The 19,830-nt window shown below is 45.5% G+C and overlaps 1 protein-coding gene across 2 annotated transcripts in view; it reads right to left on the bottom strand.

The window, feature by feature from the left end:
* relt (RELT TNF receptor) overlaps window positions 1–19,830 on the bottom strand; it is a 92,470-nt gene that overhangs the window by 65,751 nt on the left and 6,889 nt on the right. Inside the window, exons 2-5 of one of the 2 annotated variants that reach the window (XM_041199366.1) lie at window positions 10,343–10,495; window positions 10,187–10,249; window positions 2,044–2,157; window positions 102–280 (exon numbers count right to left, since the gene is read on the bottom strand). In XM_041199366.1, the coding sequence (XP_041055300.1) occupies window positions 102–280; window positions 2,044–2,157; window positions 10,187–10,231 (338 nt within the window). In that variant the 5' untranslated portion in view covers window positions 10,232–10,249; window positions 10,343–10,495. The remainder of the gene's footprint in view (window positions 1–101; window positions 281–2,043; window positions 2,158–10,186; window positions 10,250–10,342; window positions 10,496–19,830) is intronic. The other variant, XM_041199367.1, reaches the window with a different exon arrangement.

Genomic DNA, 19,830 nt, shown 5'->3' on the forward strand with positions numbered 1-19,830 from the left:
CATACAAGTAGAGTGATAGATAATAGTTTAGACAAACACAAGTTTCCCAACAGATGGGCATGCTCTAGAATTTACAAGATGGAGAACGGCTGAGTAATTACCCTGGCAAACAGTGCCCGCACACAGCATCTGCTGTGCTCGTTCCCTGATGGACATAAGTCATCCTCAAACTGGCACAGATCGTGTGTGGTTTACAGGGCCCAGAACTGTATGTGTCTGAAAAGGTGGCTGGTGCGCAGCTTCTGCAGTTCATTTTGATGCCTTTTCCATAGCCACATTCCTAAAGAACAGAGATTAAATTTTACCACAATAAAAAGTAACGATCCTTCCTTGTCTGCAGTCCTGAAGCAGCTTCCTTTTTTACATCTATGTCATTAAGCCAAAGACCCAATCATTATGTTTACAAAATACAGGGCCAATTAAAGTTTTACTGTATTTTCTGTCATTACCAAAGGGCTTTTAAAAGAGTAGAGCCAAAGTGACTATTAGACGGTGACAATACAGTATTCATGAGCATAAAAAGAATTATATTGATATTTTCAGCACTTTAAGATTCCATGAATCCCTTTATTTTCCAAATGAATCAAATTATTCTGTCCAGCTTGATGAGATTTATCTTAACCACTATTCTTGCTGATTGGTCAGTGAATAATTGGATTATTAATTATTAGAGAGTGGTATGATTAATGCTTAATTTCCATAACACGGTGCACCAGTACACATCACAGTTAAATTGTCCAAGCAGGTAACGTAGATCTTGGGCAATATTGTAAAATGGATACAGTGGATTGACAGCCTGTTTCGCATTAATCCTGATTATCATTTCCAAAGACGTCAGCCAGCAAAGATGCAATCTGAGACAATAGGTTGTGAGCATTCCCTTGTGCCTCATTTAGGTAGCTTTATTAGGTCCGTGCCTCCCTCCGGCATCACTAAGAAAACTGCCAAGTGAATCCTGGTGGGAATGCCTGTGGCCTGGTTGGAGGAGGCCATCTTTCTCTGGCATCCTGAGTCCAAAGGGGGGGATCCACTTGTGGAAACAAAAGGACCCCTGCCCTTGAAAAAAAGCCCCCTCATCCACCCCACCCTTGCTAGGGCCTCCCTGACTGGACCTGGTGATCCTGTCCCTTTCATCTGCACTCAGGGAATTAGCGATAATCCCTCCACCAGGTCCCATTGCAGTACCGGCAGTGGACACTGCTCCAGTGGTGCTCAAAGGTGAGATATCCACCCTGCACGAGGAAGCCTGGTGGGAAATTGCCCCTGGTGGAGCCAGCTATCCTGACGGCAGCCAGTGGGCTTCCAGATTGAGACTTAATTCCAACAGGGTTCCTGGGAGTGGCTGTGGCAGGTTTGCAATCGGCTTGGCAGCTGGTGCACACTGGCCCACCACTGCAAACATTAAATTCTGCCCACAAAGATAAAGAAGGACCCCACTGGCTTTGGGTGGCTATTTATGCCGCCTTCTCAGGTGGATAAATGGGAGGCTGGCAGTTCTAGGGTAGATAACTAACCCATTACATTTCACCACCAACACTTCTGGTTTCCTCTGGGCTGACAAGAGTTAAAAATCAAAGATCAACTTAAAACCCCTTGTGATCATCAACTCTCAAAGCTTTTGCTGCATGCAGTCATCAAGAAGATCTTCCTGCTCTTCTTTGAAATAGAGCCTTGGGATGTTTTATGTCTACCTAAGAGGGTGGAGGTGGCCTCAGTGTAACATCTCATTGGAAAGACAGCACCACTTGAGTCAGACTTGAATGCACAATTTCTGATGTAGAGGTGAGAGTGCTACCAACTGAGTCACAACCGGCATGGGTTAAAAAAAAGCATGGGTGGAATTTTACGGCTCCTTCTGCCGGCCGGATTTTCCGGTCCCACTGGCCTTTTGATTGGCTCATCACATTTTATGGCCCCACCCCCACTGTAATGGTGCCGTAAAATTCCGTCCTACGTGTCATTACAAACTGAATGCAGCTTGGGTTATGACCCAAGCATACATTCTAACTTAACTTTTAGGCATTAAAGATTGCATTCATTTACCTTGTCAGGTTCTTGTCCTGGAGGACAGTGGAAACAGGGTACACACTGACCTTTGTTGTCCTCAAATTCCTGCTCACCACACTGGAGCATTGTCACACTTTCCCAGCTCAGCAGCTATGAGAGTACAGGCACGCTGTTAGTGACACATTCAATCTCCTCACTGGTAACACTTAATGAATTGCTCATTGAAGCAGCTCATAAATGCAATGGAATTATAATGTCACCTTCCGGCAAACAGCTGACTTATCATTCCATTAACCCTTCATGTGCAGAAATCAGAGTTCCCATCAGGAACCCAATTATTGTAAACGGGATGCCCCTGGGTGTTAAAATAATGCCAATTGGAAAACCTAAGCTTGAACGTCATGTCTTGGGTGAAATATAAAAAGGGGGCAAGATGTAGAACAGTCACTGTCGTTTCACCATCACCCATTCACAGTAATACACAAAAGCCAATAGTACAGCATAGGGTGAAACCTTCAATTTCAGCCGGTTCAGTCAGCCACAATACACCACAGCCGATTTCCCTTTCCACTCACTGCTGTTCACAAGTGGATATGGACAGCTTAGGTGAATGGGCCAAAATTTGGCAGATGGAGTTTAATGTGGATAAGTGTGAGGTTATCCATTTCGGTTGGATGGATAGAAAGGTGACTTATTAAATGGAGAGAAACTTCAGAACGCTTCAGTGCAGAGGGATCTGGGTGTCCTCGTGCATGAATCGCTGAAAGCTAGTCTGCAGGTAATAAGGAAGGCAAATGGAATTTTGGCATTTATTGCTAAAGGAATAGAGTATAAAAATAGGGAAGTGTTGTTGCAACTGTACAAGGCATTGGTGAGACTGCACCTGGAGTACTGTGCACAGATATGGTCCCCTTACTTGAGGAAGGATGTCGTTGAACTGGAGGTGGTTCAGAGGGGGTTCACTGGATTGATTCACTAGAGATGCGGGGTTTGTCTTATGAGGAGAGATTGAGCAGTTTAGGCCTATACTCGCTAGAGTTTAGAAGGATGAGAGGGGATCTAATTGAGGTATATAAGATGCTAAAGGGGATAGACAAAGTAGACGTGGAGCGGATGTTTCCCCTTGTGGGGCATTCTAGAATGAGAGGTCATAGTTTTAGGCTAAGGGGTGGTAGATTTAAATCAGATGAGGAGGAATTACTTTTCTCAAGGAGTCGTGAATCTGTGGAATTCACTACCTCAGAGTGCAGTGGATGCCAGGGCGCTGAGTAAATTTAAGGAGGAGATGGACTGATTTTTAATTAGTAATGGGTTGAAAGATTGTGGGGAGAGGGCGGGAAATTGGAGTTGAGGCCGAAATGAAATCAGCCATGATCGTAATGAATGGCGGGGCAGGCTCGCGGGGCTGAATTGCCTATTCCTGCTCCTAGTTCTTATGTTCTTATGTTCATTTCCTGCCCCACCAAAACTGAAATTCTACTCCTAAAACTTGCACAATTCTTCACAGTTGAGGTTGCGCAAATGGAATGAAATCACATGGCGCAAAATTAATAGGAAATGCAGCAAAAGGAAAACATGCTTATGTTTTTGTGAAAATAAGAGACCTGGGAACTTCAAAACACAGTAATGCTTCAAAACTAACGGCAGAAAGTACAGTTTCAACAAAAAATGTTTCAAATCAGAGAAGGATTGGTTTATACTTCAGATAAGAGCCATTGTCAGAACTGATGCACAGTCGAGGGAGAGCCACTTTATATTACTGATGCTCTTAAGCTCTTCAAATGCTGCAAGACTGTTTCATTTTTCCTTCCTATCAGTGATAATTAACACCAAATTACTTACTTGGTAAATTTTGATACTGATCACTCTAAATAAAAGCTACAGGACATTGGGTCACATCACAGAAGTTTCACAATGTACTCCTGACCTCATATCTGCTATCAGACCTATTTGCCAACAGCTTTGTGCTTTATTCCACTTTGTCAGCTCTTTTCTCCCAGGCTCCCCTTTGCCTAGACATCCTTGGAGAGTGGAACAGCAGTGGCTCTCCCTCCCCTCTCCCTGATTCCTCATAACACTGAGGCCAAGATCAGTAATTCAAGGCATGAATCTACATAACCACTCCATGACTCACCACACTAACGCATCAACAATCTGTCCCTGTTGCAGATTTCTAATATACTCAAATGTGCATTGCTGAAAATCATTTCCTGTTTTTAAAAAAAGTCCCCCGGTATCACAAAATGGATCAGAGGCACAGAAACACTTTGCACCTCTTCAGCTCTGCAAATTCTCAGATACATACGAGAGCCACGTCATTTGCTTTACGTGGTGGCGCACAAAACACCTCAGCGGGTTCACCTGTTCCTCCTAGGGATTGCAATGGGGCTGAATTTAATGTTCCTTGAATATCGCCATTGAGCAGCACAAAGATTTTTTGCTGCATCAGCACAGAGAAGAGAGTGGCATGCCGGTGCCAGCTCATCCAGTGTGAATCAGGGTGCATCGTTTTCACCAACATCACTGTCATGGGTGACAACTTCAATTTCTGGTTTCTTTCCCCCATTGCTCCTCATGGCGCTGTCACCTTCTGAAGTGCAGCTCCTTGGGCATTGGCAGTCGAGTCATACTAAAGCCGGCCAATGAATGCGCTGGGATGGGGGTTAAGAGAAAGTATAGAGGAGACAATCCTGGAATATTTGGACGGTGGTGGTGATGGAGATTTCTGTGCTATTGAATTAGCAAGTATCAAGCAACTCTCAATCCCCACTAGAGTAACGTAGGCCACGTAAACGATGCTGTAGAAAAAATATTAGTCATGAAGCACAAGAAGAGTTTGTACATTCACAGCACATCATAAGGATCGGTCAAAGATGTAAATGAGAACTAATCACAAAATAATTTGTACCTAAAATGTGTTTGTTTGGAAGAAAGCAGGAGGAGGAAGAACCCATCCTCTTGGTTCAAAATAAAAATATCAGATAAGGCACCTGGTTCAAATCAGATACTGGACAGTAGGCAGGCCATCCAAAAAAGCAGACTGTCCAGCATAAAAATCTGACAAATGGCTGAGTCCAGCAACTTTCAGAAAACCAGGTAGGTTGCAGCACATGACCGTTAAAAATCCCAACTAACTTACCAGCCATTCAGGTGGAGTGAAAATAGGGTCAGTCCCATTTTTAGGCATCCCTTTCTTCCTGATATTCGTAGCATCCATGTGATACCTTGCACATGGGCATTATTCCAGCAACCTTACCCTTGTATAACTCCATTCCTATCATGACAACTGTTGTCTCTATCACATCATTAAGCTCAATGAAACAGCCACAAGATGATTACAATGGACCTCTGTAGTATTATTCCACTCTAGCCCATTGCTTTGCTGTCCCATCTTCTGAATGTTGCTTCACAAAGGGTGGGTTTAGTGCAATTAAAAATTGGATCGATCACTCACTGAATAAACACCGGTTCTTCGTCAGGGTTTCAGCAATTTACTGGCCATCCCTAGAATTTGATTTTAACAAGCTGCCCGCACAGCATTTCTGACCTGTTATTGCCATGAAGTCTGCCAAAGTAGTGGTTCATTTTCTAAATTAGGACTTTCTTTTCACTGTTCCTAGATATAGCACCAAATCTACCATAGAATGAACTATTCCATTTCCACGGACGCTTGATCTGTTAATAGATCGTCAGTGATGTCCATGCAGTCCCAGTTTAGTGCACTCAGTGATTTGTGCTATTGGCTCATCTACAACAACAGCTTGAATTTGTATAGCGCATTCTGAGGCAGTTTGCAGGAGCATTATCTAACAAAATTTGACACCGGGCCACATGAGGGGATATTAGGACAGGCGACCAAATGCTTGGTCAAAGAGGTAGGTTTTAAGGAGCATCTTAATGGGGGGAGAGCACTACAGAGGTAGAGAGATTTGGGGAGGGAATTCCAGAGCCTAGGGCCTAGGCAGTTGAAAGCCCTGTCACCAATAGCGAAGTGATTAAAATCAGGGATTTGCAAGAGACCAGAATTAGAGGAGCACAGAGATTGTGGAGGGTTGGATGTGGTTACAAATGTTAAATCTCTCCACTACTTGCTTTTAAAGAATACCTTCATTCTACATTGATGGAGATCACTTTGCTATTTGTTCTCCGTCATCTGTCATCATCGCACTGACCTCAAGCTGAAGTCTGCATTGCAAAATCCACACTGAAGAAGCTCAGCTCTCTTTCAGTCCAAACTCAGGATGGAATCGTCCCAGGTTAGTGCAAAGTACGGTAATGGGCGGGAAAAAGGACGTGATACCCACCGGCTGCAATAGCGGGGTTTTGCACCATATCATCCCATCCCCGATGCTTCTCTCCTCCATCCTCACCCTCCTTTTTTAACCCCCTTTTTTCTACATTCAATTATATTTTTTATCTCCTTATTCTTATTTCTATTCATTTATCTGAGGTTTTATCCCCTTTTTTATCCCCCCTTCCATCCCTTTTCTCCCCCAGACCATCCCCTCCCCCACCCCATCCCCTACAGGGCCATCTGTTATTTGTTCCACGTTGTTCCTCCACACAATGCTACCCGTGCTCTGCTATTACCATATGCTGCTTCCTTACCTTTATGCCACTATCAGCACCTTAGCACTAACCACTACCATTAACACTCCCTTTTCCTTTAGTTCATGACACCTTTGTCAATCCCTCCTTTGTCCCCACCTATCTCCACCTGCCCCACCCCCCTTAAACAGTATAAATTTCATCACATTTCCACTTCTTTTCAGCTCTGAAGAAGGGTCATACGGACTCAAAACGTTAACTCTGTTTCTCTCCCCACAGATGCTGCCAGACCTGCTGAGTTTTTTTCTAGCATTTCCTGTTTTTGCTTCAGATTTCCAGCAACCGCAGTATTTTGCTTTTACCTTTCCCTCGCGGATGCTGACTGACCTGCTGTGCATTTCAGACTCCCAGCACGCCAGTTGCCTTTAATTTGAATCTCCAACACAAAGTGCCCACTCAATAACACATTTACAGTGCTATAATTTTAGGAAATGGCAGTTCTAACATTTGCTTCAACGAAAGCTTGCCAAGAATAATTATGCCAGAGACTGCACTATACACCACATGAGGCTAACATTAAATTATGCTGTGCAACATTTTCACTGAACTCTGGTCCTGCAGGAACAAACAGTGATGAAAACAAAACAAAAATAATTGGGAGTCTTGCTGAAAATGTCACCATAAGATATTTTCAAGAACCCACCAAGAATTCAAGAATTCCATGTGGGAATTTGCACTGACTCATTATTCTGCGCAGTGTAATATGCTCTAAAAATATACATTCAGCTCAAATACTGATCACGCTGGGATGAAGCTGATCTATCCTGTATTCCTTCCTTCCCTGATGCAGGAAAGTTAGATTTGTGGTCAATGGCCACTACAGGACCTTCACTGCAGCCTGCTGCTCAGTGAACAGCAACACTCTAGAGGGAGTGGGGGGGGGTGGTTAAAGGCCAAATAAATCACTTAATAGGCTGTCGCTCCCATGATTTTTATACAAACTGCCTGCTGCATGTCAGTTGCCAGTGGCAGTGCAGGATGTCGGAAACACTGTACCAAGTTTCTGATTACAACAGGCCTAGCGCTCTCCTGAAACTCGTGCGGCTTGTGGATCGAATGAATTATTTAAAATTTCCCTCACAACTCATGATAGCACTGCTGCCTTTATGCATACAATGTGTCTAAATTTATCCTGTTGATAATTTTAAGGGAAGAATTGTTGGGAATACAGAGCATGTAATCTTGATACACTCACGGCAACATTTTCGATAAATAATTCAACAGCTGGAGTTTGTCCCTCAGGTCTGGCACTTGGAACTGAAGTCTTTTTATGTTTTAAATATTTCTGTGCCTTCTGAAGCAAAACAAATAGTGTTAAAGGTTCATTTAAAAAAGTCTGCAAAACAAATGAAAATTTCAACCCGGATCCCCTTACTCCATCCAGTTTTGGTCCAGTCAAAATATGACAACTTGATTCCTAATGGCTCTGAACCCATGCTGTTCCTCTACAGCAATGTCAGTGGAAGCCCTGTACAAACAACTGTTTGCTCATCCAAACTCACCTGTATCTTAGCTTGCACTAAGTCCTATTTTCCTATCTCCTCTGTACTCATTGACATACACTGCTGCCTAATCATGGAATGCCCCAAATTGAAAATACTTGCCCTGATATTCAAATCCATCTATTGCCTCCCCCTTCCCTATCTCCATAACCTGTTCCAGCACCACAATTCCTCCCACCCCCACCCCCAGCTCCCCTGTGAACACAGCGTTCCTCCAGTACTCTTGGGCATCCCTGAGTTCCTTTGCAGCATCATTGGCGGCAGTGCCTTCAACTATTTGGAATCCCAGTTCTAAGTCACTCTCTCCCCTCTAAGATGCTGTCTAAAGCCTAGCTCTTTGACCAAGATTTTAGTCTTCTGCCACTTTACCTCAGTGCCAATTTTTGTCAAAGTGCCTTGGGACATTTTACAGCACTTAAGGTGTTGTTTAAATTCAGGTTGTTGGTGTTGATACCAGAATTCTGAATTCATTCAAGTTCATCACACACTTGGCATGCGACCCAAGCCAAGTTCATCCTTGGTGACTAAAAGGATTCAATCCAGAAACTTGTACTGTATATGCAAAAAATCTACCTCAGTGATTCCAAATCAATGTAATCCTTGCACAAATTGGTCTCACTCTGCAGTAAACATTTCCCGACCGTCCTTTCTTTGGAAGTCTGACCAAAGTAAATACACTTTTATAGAAAAAAAACTTTAATAATATTTCAAGTACATGAGAAGTCTGTGTATAGAATGAGACGGAACACAAAACTCTTGTTCAAGGTCATTATTTCCTGATCAGACAAAAAAAATACACACTTCCCTTCCTCTGATTTTCCAGGACAATCTTCGGATGGAGGATCCTGCAGAACTAAGTCAGTGCAGGAAACCGTGGAGGGAGAAATGGAGAGAATCTGTGCAGAAACCACGCTCCCTTTTTAAGGCACTAGCAGCAGTACTCTGGAAGAGTTTAAATGTCCCAAAGTTTCTTTGAAAAACAACGGAGAGAAGGCGAGTATGTGAGGGGGTAAGGTGGGTGAGGTATAGGGTAGGTAAGGGGGAGGGTGTGTGAGGGTGTAGGATAGGTAAGGGCATAGGGTGGCAGATGGTTGAGTGGGTAGTTGGGTCAGGGAGTAGTGGATCAAGTCAGGAGGGGATGTTGTGTCGGGCATTAATCAGGTTAGGTCAGGGGGAAGTCAGGTGTTGGGGTCGGGTCAGGTCAGATCAGGGGTGAGTCAGGTAGTGGGGGCTAATCAGTCAGGCCAGGAGCTAATCAGGTTGGGTCAGGGGTGGGGTCAGGGTGAGGTGGGTGGTCGGGGCTAGTCACGTTGGGTTGTGGGGGGGCGGTCAGAGGGTGGGGCTAGCCATGTCAGGTCAGGGCTAGTCAGGTTGGGTTGGTGGGGAATCAGGGAGGTGCAGGGGGAGAGAGTCAGGTAGCAGGGGCTAGTCAGGTTGGGTCGGGGGAGTGGTCAGGTGATGGAGGCTAGTAAGATTGAGTCAGGGTGGAGTCAGGGGGTTGGGGGAGTCAGGGGGGAGTCATTGTGAGTTCAGTTGTATAGTTATCTAGGAGTTAAGCTCTATGTTTTTTTGGTCTAACGTTTCTTGGATAACTATACAGCTAACTAAGTTGAAACTGTCCAAAGTCTCCGACTCTAACTGAGAGGTGAAGATTTTTTTGGAGGGTTCCAGGGAGCAGGGGAATTGCCCATCAGAAGTTCAAACTTTTGGGTAATTCCCATGGAGTCCAAGGGTTCCTGTAGCACACCTTCCGGTGTACATCCAGTCTCCGACCATTCGGAGATCGGAAAATCGGGACAAAAGCATTTCCCTCCAATCTTTCTTGCCTTTTCTGTTTAAAAACTCCAGATTTCTTCAAAGACACATCCAACTTTTACTGCACCAAAGCAAAATGGAACATTTCCACCAGGGTCATTGTCTGAGCTGAGGGTGTATTATAACTTATATAGGACGGACTCTATGGCTTGCTTCAGCCAAAGGTCATGAACTCCTTTCATGGTTGTCCTACCAGTTGCATCTAAAACAAACACTCAATGCTGAAATATTCATCTGTATAAGAAAATACTCACAGTGATATAACAGAATAATGAACAATAAAGGGGGTTCCTCATCATCTTCAATGTGCATCAGCCCTGATAAGAAGAAAGGCACAATGAAAGGTCAGGATCAGACATTTAGCGCCCATTTCAGCATGATTTGTACACAAGTAAATCTCAGGTACAGACCTGGGCGAGCCTTTGCCTGGCAGAAGGCCACAATAGATCTGCCGTTCACTAGCAGGAGTAACTGTGTCTTCAACCTCAGTCTAATTTCTCAGCTATGCACACATTCTGTTTTCATTGACACAGCTGCACGGCAGATTGACAATGGGTACACAGCTATGGAGAAGAGAAAATGGAAGTAATAAGTTAACGGGTGGCCTACTCTGCTCACCATGCTTTCTCTTGCTAATTGTTATCATGACCATGCCATGGAATTTTCTACCAGCCTTTGAGAAACACAGAGCACCCGTCTCTTCCGCTTTCCTTTTAAGCTTCTTTTGCTGGGTCCCCCCTTCCCGGGTGCAATTCTTTACATGCTCCAGCAACTGAACGTGGCTGGGAATTCAAAGTCAACAACTTCTCCACAATGGAGAAAGCCAGTGCCCAATTGTGCTAATTAGTCCAATCCAAAACTAATCAGATAAAGCAGCACAAGACCAGATCCAGATGAGTCCACCTAAACTATCTCATGGTCATTTCACCTTTAGAACTTTGCTTCGATTCCAGCCTGGCTGATGGGATGAAAATCTCTCCTTGATGGCTACAAACGTATTATGTGAAACTTATGTTAGTGCAGTTGCCACCCAGCATCTAGTAATCAGCGGCTGTTATTTTTAAGCATTGTTGCTTAGAAGTGCACATTGATATCTGTTACTAATTAACAGAATATATCTAAATTAATGAGAACATTGATTTAAACTTTATATAGAGGTCTTTTTTTCCCCCACAGTGCACTCCTGCCAGGGAGCTTCACCCAGATAGTTTCAAGTGTGGTAGAATCACTAGAAGATACTTCAGTAAACTCAGCATAATTCTTTGAATTTATTCATCTGTTTGCAGGAAGATGAGAACAGGTTGTGTTATAGACTTGAGTTTCCACACAGGTTTCTCATAAGAAGCAGTGAACTTTATCAGCAGGAGATACACACTTCCATCAGGATCCACAACTAGACACAAAAGTTAAAAACAAAAAAACTGCGGATGCTGGAAACCCAAAACAAAAACAGAATTACCTGGAAAAACTCAGCAGGTCTGGCAGCATCGGCGGAGAAGAAAAGAGTTGACGTTTCGAGTCCTCATGACCCTTCGACAGAACTTGAGTTCGAGTCCAGGAAAGAGCTGAAATATAAGCTGGTTTAAGGTGTGTGTGTGGGGGGCGGAGAGATAGAGAGACAGAGAGGTGGAGGGGGTTGGTGTGGTTGTAGGGGCAAACAAGCAGTGATAGAAGCAGATCGTCAAAAGATGTCAACGACATTATCTGCTTCTATCACTGCTTGTTTGTCCCTACAACCACACCAACCCCCTCCACCTCTCTGTCTCTCTATCTCTCCGCCCCCCACACACACACCTTAAACCAGCTTATATTTCAGCTCTTTCCTGGACTCGAACTCAAGTTCTGTCGAAGGGTCATGAGGACTCAAAACGTCAACTCTTTTCTTCTCCGCCGATGCTGCCAGACCTGCTGAGTTTTTCCAGGTAATTCTGTTTTTGTTTTAGACACAAAAGTTCCCTGTCACGTGATACTACACAGTACAATATGTCTTAAAGCTACAGTCACTACATTCCTTAAAGCTAGTTACCTCAGGCTGCCTGTCTAATCTTGCAGCCAGAGCAGGCACGTGTTACAGCAAGATCAGAGGTGGAGAAAATCACTTGTAAAACATGCGTAGAAATAATATGTGGCCTAGAAGTTAGAAGAACTATAAGAAGATAAGAGAAAATAGGTGCAAGAGGTGCATGGAGGAGCAAAAGGGATTTCCATTTCTCTTCAGTCTTCCCTTTCTAATGGTTTTTTCTCCCCTCCAATAGCTCTTTGCTTTGGCTTACACATTAAAAAACAAAGATGTCCATCTGTGAGCTATCAGGACTGGACATGGCTGCTCATGCAGTCATATAACTTAGGATGAACTACTACCTCCAGAAGAAAGGATATATTAGAGGATTTTCGCCTTTAACTATTATGCACCACAGCAAGTGATTAGTTTTATGATTAGTTCATGAATAATTCATTCAGAATGCCAGTAGAACTCCTGGCTTTTCTTTGAATCATTCCACAGGGCTGTTTACATTTGGCACCTCATTTTAACATGTTGTGTGAACAATAGCACCTCTGATAGTGCAGCACTTCCGCAGTGCAGCATTGAAGTCTCAGTTTTGGCATTGAAAATTTACTTGAATAATAATGATGGAGGTATAATGAATCAGAGCCAACTAGTGACTATAATGTGATCATTATCCATAATTTTCTGTCAAAATAATGCCAAGGCTAATGGCGCTTGCCATTACTTATGTGCAATTGCCAAACCAACTTCAGATGAGGCAGATGCACCTGTCACAAAGCTAATGACAGAACAGTGCATCTCATTGCCTGGCGCACCACTGAAATGCATTAAGCAGCATGAAGTTACTGTATATGCCTGGCAGATACCTTCTATATGGTAAACTGGCCACTGAGTAACAACCTATTGGGCGTCCATACCTCCCCTAGAAGGACACCTGCAAGCAAGATATGAAGGTGGCAGATATTGACACTGACAATTGGGAGATAGTCATCGATGGCCATGACTTCTGGAGGCTGACTGTTTGGAAGGGCATTGGAAGAGGTGAGCAGGACTGAAAAGCTCAGCTGGCCAAGAAGAGGACCCAGAGAAAACAGAGACCAGCGAATTGTGCACCTTCTCAGCCCACTGTCTTCCTCTGCAGCAAATGTGGCAGAGACTGCCTTGCCAGAGTAGGCCCCCTGAGCCACAACAGATGTTGCTTAACACAAGAGTTGACCACCAAGGTGCAAATCATCATCTTTTGAGACGGAAGGCTGCTACCATGACAGAAACAATTCAAATCGCCACAAAAGTTTAGAGCTGGCCAGAAGTGACACAAGGTCTCTGTTTTGGTGCCATGTAAAGGTTTTAATTGTTGTCTATTTTAAAAATGTGAAATTTAAAATTGAAGAAAAGTGTTTTACTTATCTGTCCTGTCTCTTTTCTCTCCCTTAATCCAATCTCTGTAACTGATTTGGCATTGAATTCAGCCATTCAAATTTATACTTTCTATCTCAAACCTATCCCCATTAATTTCACAACCCTTCAATCGAATTGGTTAAGGAGATACACAGAACCTTGCAGTTCACTCCCAGTTGACCAGCTTCCTTCACAATTCAGTCCTGCGGCAAATGAAGGCCCATTACATTTGAGAGGCAGAAAGGAGAATCATAAAGCAAGGTTTTCAGTTTAATAAATTGACTAGAGCAAACTGGGCTGAACTGTTAATGGATAAACCTCCAAACAATGGGAAGTATTCAAAGGAGTGTTTGGTGCAATACAATACCAGCACATAGCCCAAAATGCAAAGTCTCCACCTTTGTACTTCGGCAAACCATGGTCAATAAATGAGGTAAGAGATGGCATCAAGCTAAAAGAAAAGGCTTACAAAGATACAAAGAGATGTAGAACAGGCTGGAGGAGCTAAACAAGATACAAAGGAAGTAATAAGAGGTGCCAAAAGAGAATATGAATGGGCAGAATTTTCTGCCTGTTGGGCGGGTGGAGCAGGAGTGGCCGCAGGTGGGCATGGGCCTGATCGCCACCCGCAATCGGGTCCGCGCTGCCATTTTGGGCAGGCTGGCCAATTAAGGTCTGCCCAGCACATTTCTGACTCCCGTAAATAGAGGGAGTGTGCAGGCTGCAGCGGGCGTGCATAAACCACCAGGTCCAATGGCGACCCGGCAATCTGTTTAAAAGGAAGGCCTGGCAGCCTCCTGTAAGCTGCTCACAATGGCCACTTCCAGGTCACACCACAGGGGTTTGGCTGACCAGGGCATGCTGGAGGGAAGGGCAGAAGGCCAGGGCAGGCTGCAGGGTAGGCCAGCGGGGGGACTAATGCACCCCTCGTTTTTCTGATGACTGCCTTACTGCCCTCCTCAAGGAGGTGTTGATCCCCCAGGATGGGAGCGGAAGGACCCCCCGACATGACCAAACGTGGCAGAGGTGGTGAGCTCTCATGGCCAAGAGCCATCTGCTGCCATTGACGCTGCACGTAGTTGCACCTCCTTGCAATGGGAGCAAAGACCGTGTGTGTCCAAGTGATGGATGCAGGATGTGTCTAAGATGGCCATGGGGGGTGGGGGGAGAGGTTGGGAGCAGGTGTACTATCTTTGTGTGACTGATCAGCAGTAGCGGAGAGAGGAGGCACTGGAGACCTGATGTGGGCCACTGTGGTTGGGGTGCAGCATGTAGAGTCCATGTGCAAATTGCCACAATGAATGGTCTTCTGTGTTTTTCAGGAGAAGAATGCTCACAATGCGTCAAGCACTCGATGACTGGAGGCGGCCACGCCCAGCTGCTGATGTTAAGCCGCTTTGAACAGGAGGCCCTGGAGCTTGAGAGGCGCCATGCATCCAGGTCCACTGGTGTCGCTGAGGCTGAGGGGGAACGGCCTGGTATTTAAGGGCAACAGTCAGATCCGCTATGTCCTCCCAACATCCAGATTTGTTATTGTTGCAACATTGCTCGGTCACAGAGTGATAGAGTCAGAGGTGTGGATCATAGAAAAAGGTCCTTCAGCCGATTGAAGGTCCACACTTCAAACACCTTCCAAAGTCGCCTTATCCCATTTCCCAGCACTATGCCCATGGCTTGTATGCCATGGCATTGCAACTGCACATCCAAAAACTTATTAGATGTTTGGAGGGTTTCTGCGCCCACCATCCTTTCAGGCAGTGCATTCCACATTCCCAACACTGTGTGCAAAAGTTGCTCATCACATCATCTGTCAACCTCATGCCCCTTACCTTAAATCTATGCCATCTGGTTACTCATCCCTCCACCAAGGGGAAAGGTTCCTTTCTGTCGACCCTATCTATTGCCTCTCATAATGTTATAAACCTCAATAATGTCACCCCTCAATCTCCTCTGCTCCAGGGCAAATAACCCCAGTCTATGCTATATCTCCTCATAAGTCAAACTCTCCAGCCCAGCCAGCATCCTGGTCAGCAACCTCTGCACTCTCTCCACTCCAATCACATCCCTCCCGTGAAGCATATTTCACAACTGCAAGCAGAACTAAAGCTGTGGCCTAGGCAGCGTTTTCTGCACTTGGAACATTACCTCCCTGTTCCTATATTCTATTCCTCGGCTAATAAAGGCAAGTATGGCATTTACCTTCTTAAACACCTTATATACCTGTCCTGCTACCTTAACAGGCCTGCTGACATGCCCAGCAAGGTCCCTCTGATCCTCTTTACTTTCCACGGTCCTACCATTCATCACGTATTCCCGTGCCTGTTTGTTCTGCCCAAGTGCATCACCACACACTTATCCACATAACATTCCATTTGGCATTCCTTAGGCCATCTGACCAGCCCATCTATATCCGCCTGTAATGTAAGGGTTTCATCCTCACTATTTGCCGCCCCACCAATATTTATTTGCAAAGGTTCTGGAAGGTTGAGTGCATAATGAGCCAGGGGGAAAGGGATGAAGTGTGTCACTGTGTGGATGCTAACTGATCCACTGTCCTTGTTGTTCATTTCAGCATCATCAAAGCATGGCTGACAGGAGGAATTGCAGATGCCCCCTCTCACACCTGAGGGCCCACAAGTGTCACCTGCATCACACCATTTCTGCAGGCACCAGCGCAGATACTAGCACCTCGGTCAGCATTGCAACATCGGCTAGTGTCCCGGAGCACACTGGAGAGGGCACTTCATAATTGCTAGAGGAGCTGGCAGAGACAGAGAGTGCCAATGGCACCAGCAGTCGGAGGACGGCAGGGGACCAGGCACACGCTCAGTCGGTGCCTGATGTTGTGCCTCTGGAGTCATCCACGACACAGCAGCTGCAGGAAATGCGGCCGGGTGCGCGGGAGCATCTGAGAGTATTACATGAGACTATGCTTTGCTTGGTATCCGTGTTGGAGGAGTCCACGCGGAGCATCACTGATGCAAGGAGCCTCATGGCAGAGCGTGATGCTTCCTCCTTGGAGAGAGTGGCGACTCTCGTGGAGAGGGGCCTCCAAGAGAACAAGCAGGTTCTCCTGGGGTTATGCTCAGACCCTCACAGTGTCAGTGGCCACAGCTGGTCATTGCCAAATTGGGAGATGGTGTGGGCTTCAAGTTTCCCAGCTCATTGCCCATCCATCCACGGTGAGCAGGGAGTTCCGGGGCAACCTCATGTCGGTGCAGCAGCTGCCTGTCGTATCTGCGGGCTCCTCTCACGGCGCTCTGGATGAGGTCAATAGCTGCTCCGCCCCTCTCCCAGTGACCACTTCATAGGGTGAGGCTGCGACGACTGGGGTGATGCCAGCTGTGGAACTGGCAGCTCCCTCCCAGGCGGGGCCAGCACAGGCTCCATGGGCCAGAGGACGACTGCCAAGGTCACAAAGGCCAACAGGACAGAGTCAGCGGGCTGTCTCAGATGCCACTCCAAGTGATGGGGCGGCACCAAGACGTAGTACCCGGAAATGTAAGCATAAGGCACCTTAGGCACACCATGGGTTTCTCACCGGTGCTTTTGTGTTGTCCTAGATTAGGTCCTTATTATTTGTTTCTGCTTGATTAACGTTTTGTTTTGAATTTGTAAGAACTTCTGATGGTGATAATTAAAGCCAGATGTGCTACCATGGCTGAGGGTGGCTCCTTTGTTCTGCATTTTTATGTTTTACATACATGTCATGAGTGTTTGAATTGACATTGAAGTTTATGTCCAAAGCCCTTAGTTGCAGCTGATGACCTGGCAGATTTAGCACTTAAGTGCCAAGTGTGGAAGCACCAGGCAAGGCTGGTCCTCCTGATCCATTTGTGTGGAGCTAGCTGAAGATTTATTGGATTAAAGTCTCCCGGGTGTAGCTTCAGACCAGCGTTTAGCTCCTCAGCATTCCCCTGTGCTTCCTCATCTTCAGAATCAGTGCTGGACTCATCATGTGCAGCCACATCCACTGCGTCAATGTCTTCATCATCTGCTATGTCCCCCCTTTCCAGTGTCAGATTGTGCAGACTGCAGCATGCAACCACTACCACCGACACACGATCTGGTGGGTACAGGAGTGCGCCCCCTGAGCGGTCCAGGCATCAGAAGCGCTTCTTGAGAAGACCAATGGCTCTTTCCACCACAGCCCTTATGGAGGCGTGGCTCCTATTGTACCACTGCTCAGCTTCTGTTCTTGGATGGTAGCGAGGCATCATGAGCCACCGTCTGAGGGGATAGCCCTTGTCACCCAATAGCCATCCATCAAACCAATCAAACAGAAGAGCCCTGGCACCTGGGAGTGTCTGAGGATGTAGGCATCGTGGGAGCTGCCTGGGTACTTTGCACAGACTTGCAGAATCTGCATCCTATGTCACACACTATCTGCACGTTCATGTAGTGGAAGCCCTTCCTGTTGATGAAGGCACCGGGCTCACCTGCTGGCGCCTTGATGGCCACATGTATGCAGTCTATAGCACCCTGGACATGGGGGAAGTCAGCAATGGCCACGAAGCCTCTGGCTCGCTGTGCCTGACTTGCCTGGTCCAGCAGAAATGGATGAAGGTCAATGCACGCCTGAGCAGAGGGTCTGTAACCTGCTTGACACAAGTATGGATAGCTGATTGGGAGACACCACAAAGATCACCCACCTAGCCCTGGAATGAACCAGAGGCGTAGAAGTTGAGGGCAACTGTGATCTTCAGAGCCATTGGCATGGGGTGTCTGCCCACACAGTTAGGAAAGATCTCAGGGCCAATCATCTGACAGGTGTACTTGACTGTCTCTCTTTAGAGTTGGAGCCTCCTTCGGCACTGCAACTCAGTCATATTGAGGTAGTTGCTTCACTGCCTGCATACCCTGGCAGCAGCATAATGGCATCTTCTGCGGCCTCTTCCACCTTGGACAACCTCTTGGCCCTGCGCCCCTTGTGCATGCGCCTGTACTCCCAAAGGTGGCTCCCCTGGAGGCTGATTGTTCAGTCCTGGCCTCCTCCTTATTCTAGTCCTCCCTTTCTCCTCAGAGGAGCTGCCTCCAGTGGAGATGTCAGAACCCATATCCTGGCTAAAGGGAGGCCTCCAGAAAGCTGCAGGCCCGATAAAGATTACTGACTGCAGAGCGCTGAGCTGAAAGTTCAAAATACACAAAGCTGCTGGAATTCGTTCTGAACTGCGACAGATCACACAGGCAAGTTTTAAAAACTTTCTACAATAGAGACTCACAGGCCAGAATGACGACCCCACTGAGCCCTCTTATCCCGCCCCCCATGGATGAGTTTCATTAAAAAGTCTCTTACCCACCTTCCCGTTGTGCCTGTGCGCCAACCTGAAGATCGCACGGGCGCCTGAAAAATCTCCGTTGATTGACGATTTAAGGGCCTTAACTAGCCCGTTAATTAATGGCGGGCCCATGTCAAATTTCATCAGTGGCCCGCCAAGCGAAATATCGCAATGGTGTGCAGTGAAGTCAGGACACTCACTCGGCATCGTCGCGCGTCATTTTACGCTGACATGCTGGAGCCGGGCAGAATATTCTGTCCAATATAAACTTGCAAGGGTGTCAAAACGAAAAAAGTTTCCATACATATATTAAGAAAAAAGTGATAAAGGGCACTTTGGACCAATTAATGACAGCTGCAGGAGAGACTGACTGACTATAAGAAAGTGGTATATTGTTAAATTGGTGCTCAGTGTCTACTTTCACAGTAGAGAAAGAAAACAATTGAACCTAAAAAATAAATCAAGGGGAGGGATGTAGAACATTCAACAGTAAGTTTAAAAAATGGTTACGGGGAAAATAATATACGTTAAAATAAGCAAATCTCTAAGACCTGGTGGTTAACACCGGGGTCATTAGAAGTAATTGGTGAAGAAATTGAAGACCCGAAGCTCCCAAATTCAGGAATTGGATTAGAAAATTGCAAATGTCATACTTAAAGAAGTCAGGGAGAGAGAAAGCAGGCATCTACAAACCCATTAGTTTAACAATGGTTTTGAAGAAGCTACAGAAGTCTGTTATCAAGGACAGGTCGAGGGTTGTTACAATATTAACTTCTTGTTGTTGAAGCAGAGTCCATTAACTCTTTTAAAAGGGATAAGATAGCTGCTTGAAAAAAGCAATATTGACCAAATGGATCAGGTGGAGTAAAACATCAAGACAAACTTGATTAGTCAATGCCCTGTTTCTAAGCTGTAACATTCTATTGTTCTATGATTCTTTAAGTAAAAAAGAAATAAACTAATTTAAGAGAAAAACACAAATAATACTTTCCCCTGATAAAATCTTACCGTAGTAGTATGTATAGGATGAAAGTTGGTTCCCAAATTGTATTGTCTGTATATTGGTTCCATACTGATCAGTACAAAGTATTAGTTTTGTCTAACCACTATCAACTGCAGTATAACAGCAATCCGACTTTTGGTTCACCATCGTGTGTCTCAGGACACCTTGTACAATGAATAACACTACAACACTCCAGTACTGTGTATTCTA

Source organism: Carcharodon carcharias, chromosome 11, assembly GCF_017639515.1.
Source record: "Carcharodon carcharias isolate sCarCar2 chromosome 11, sCarCar2.pri, whole genome shotgun sequence".
NCBI classification, from domain to species: Eukaryota; Metazoa; Chordata; class Chondrichthyes; order Lamniformes; family Lamnidae; genus Carcharodon; species Carcharodon carcharias.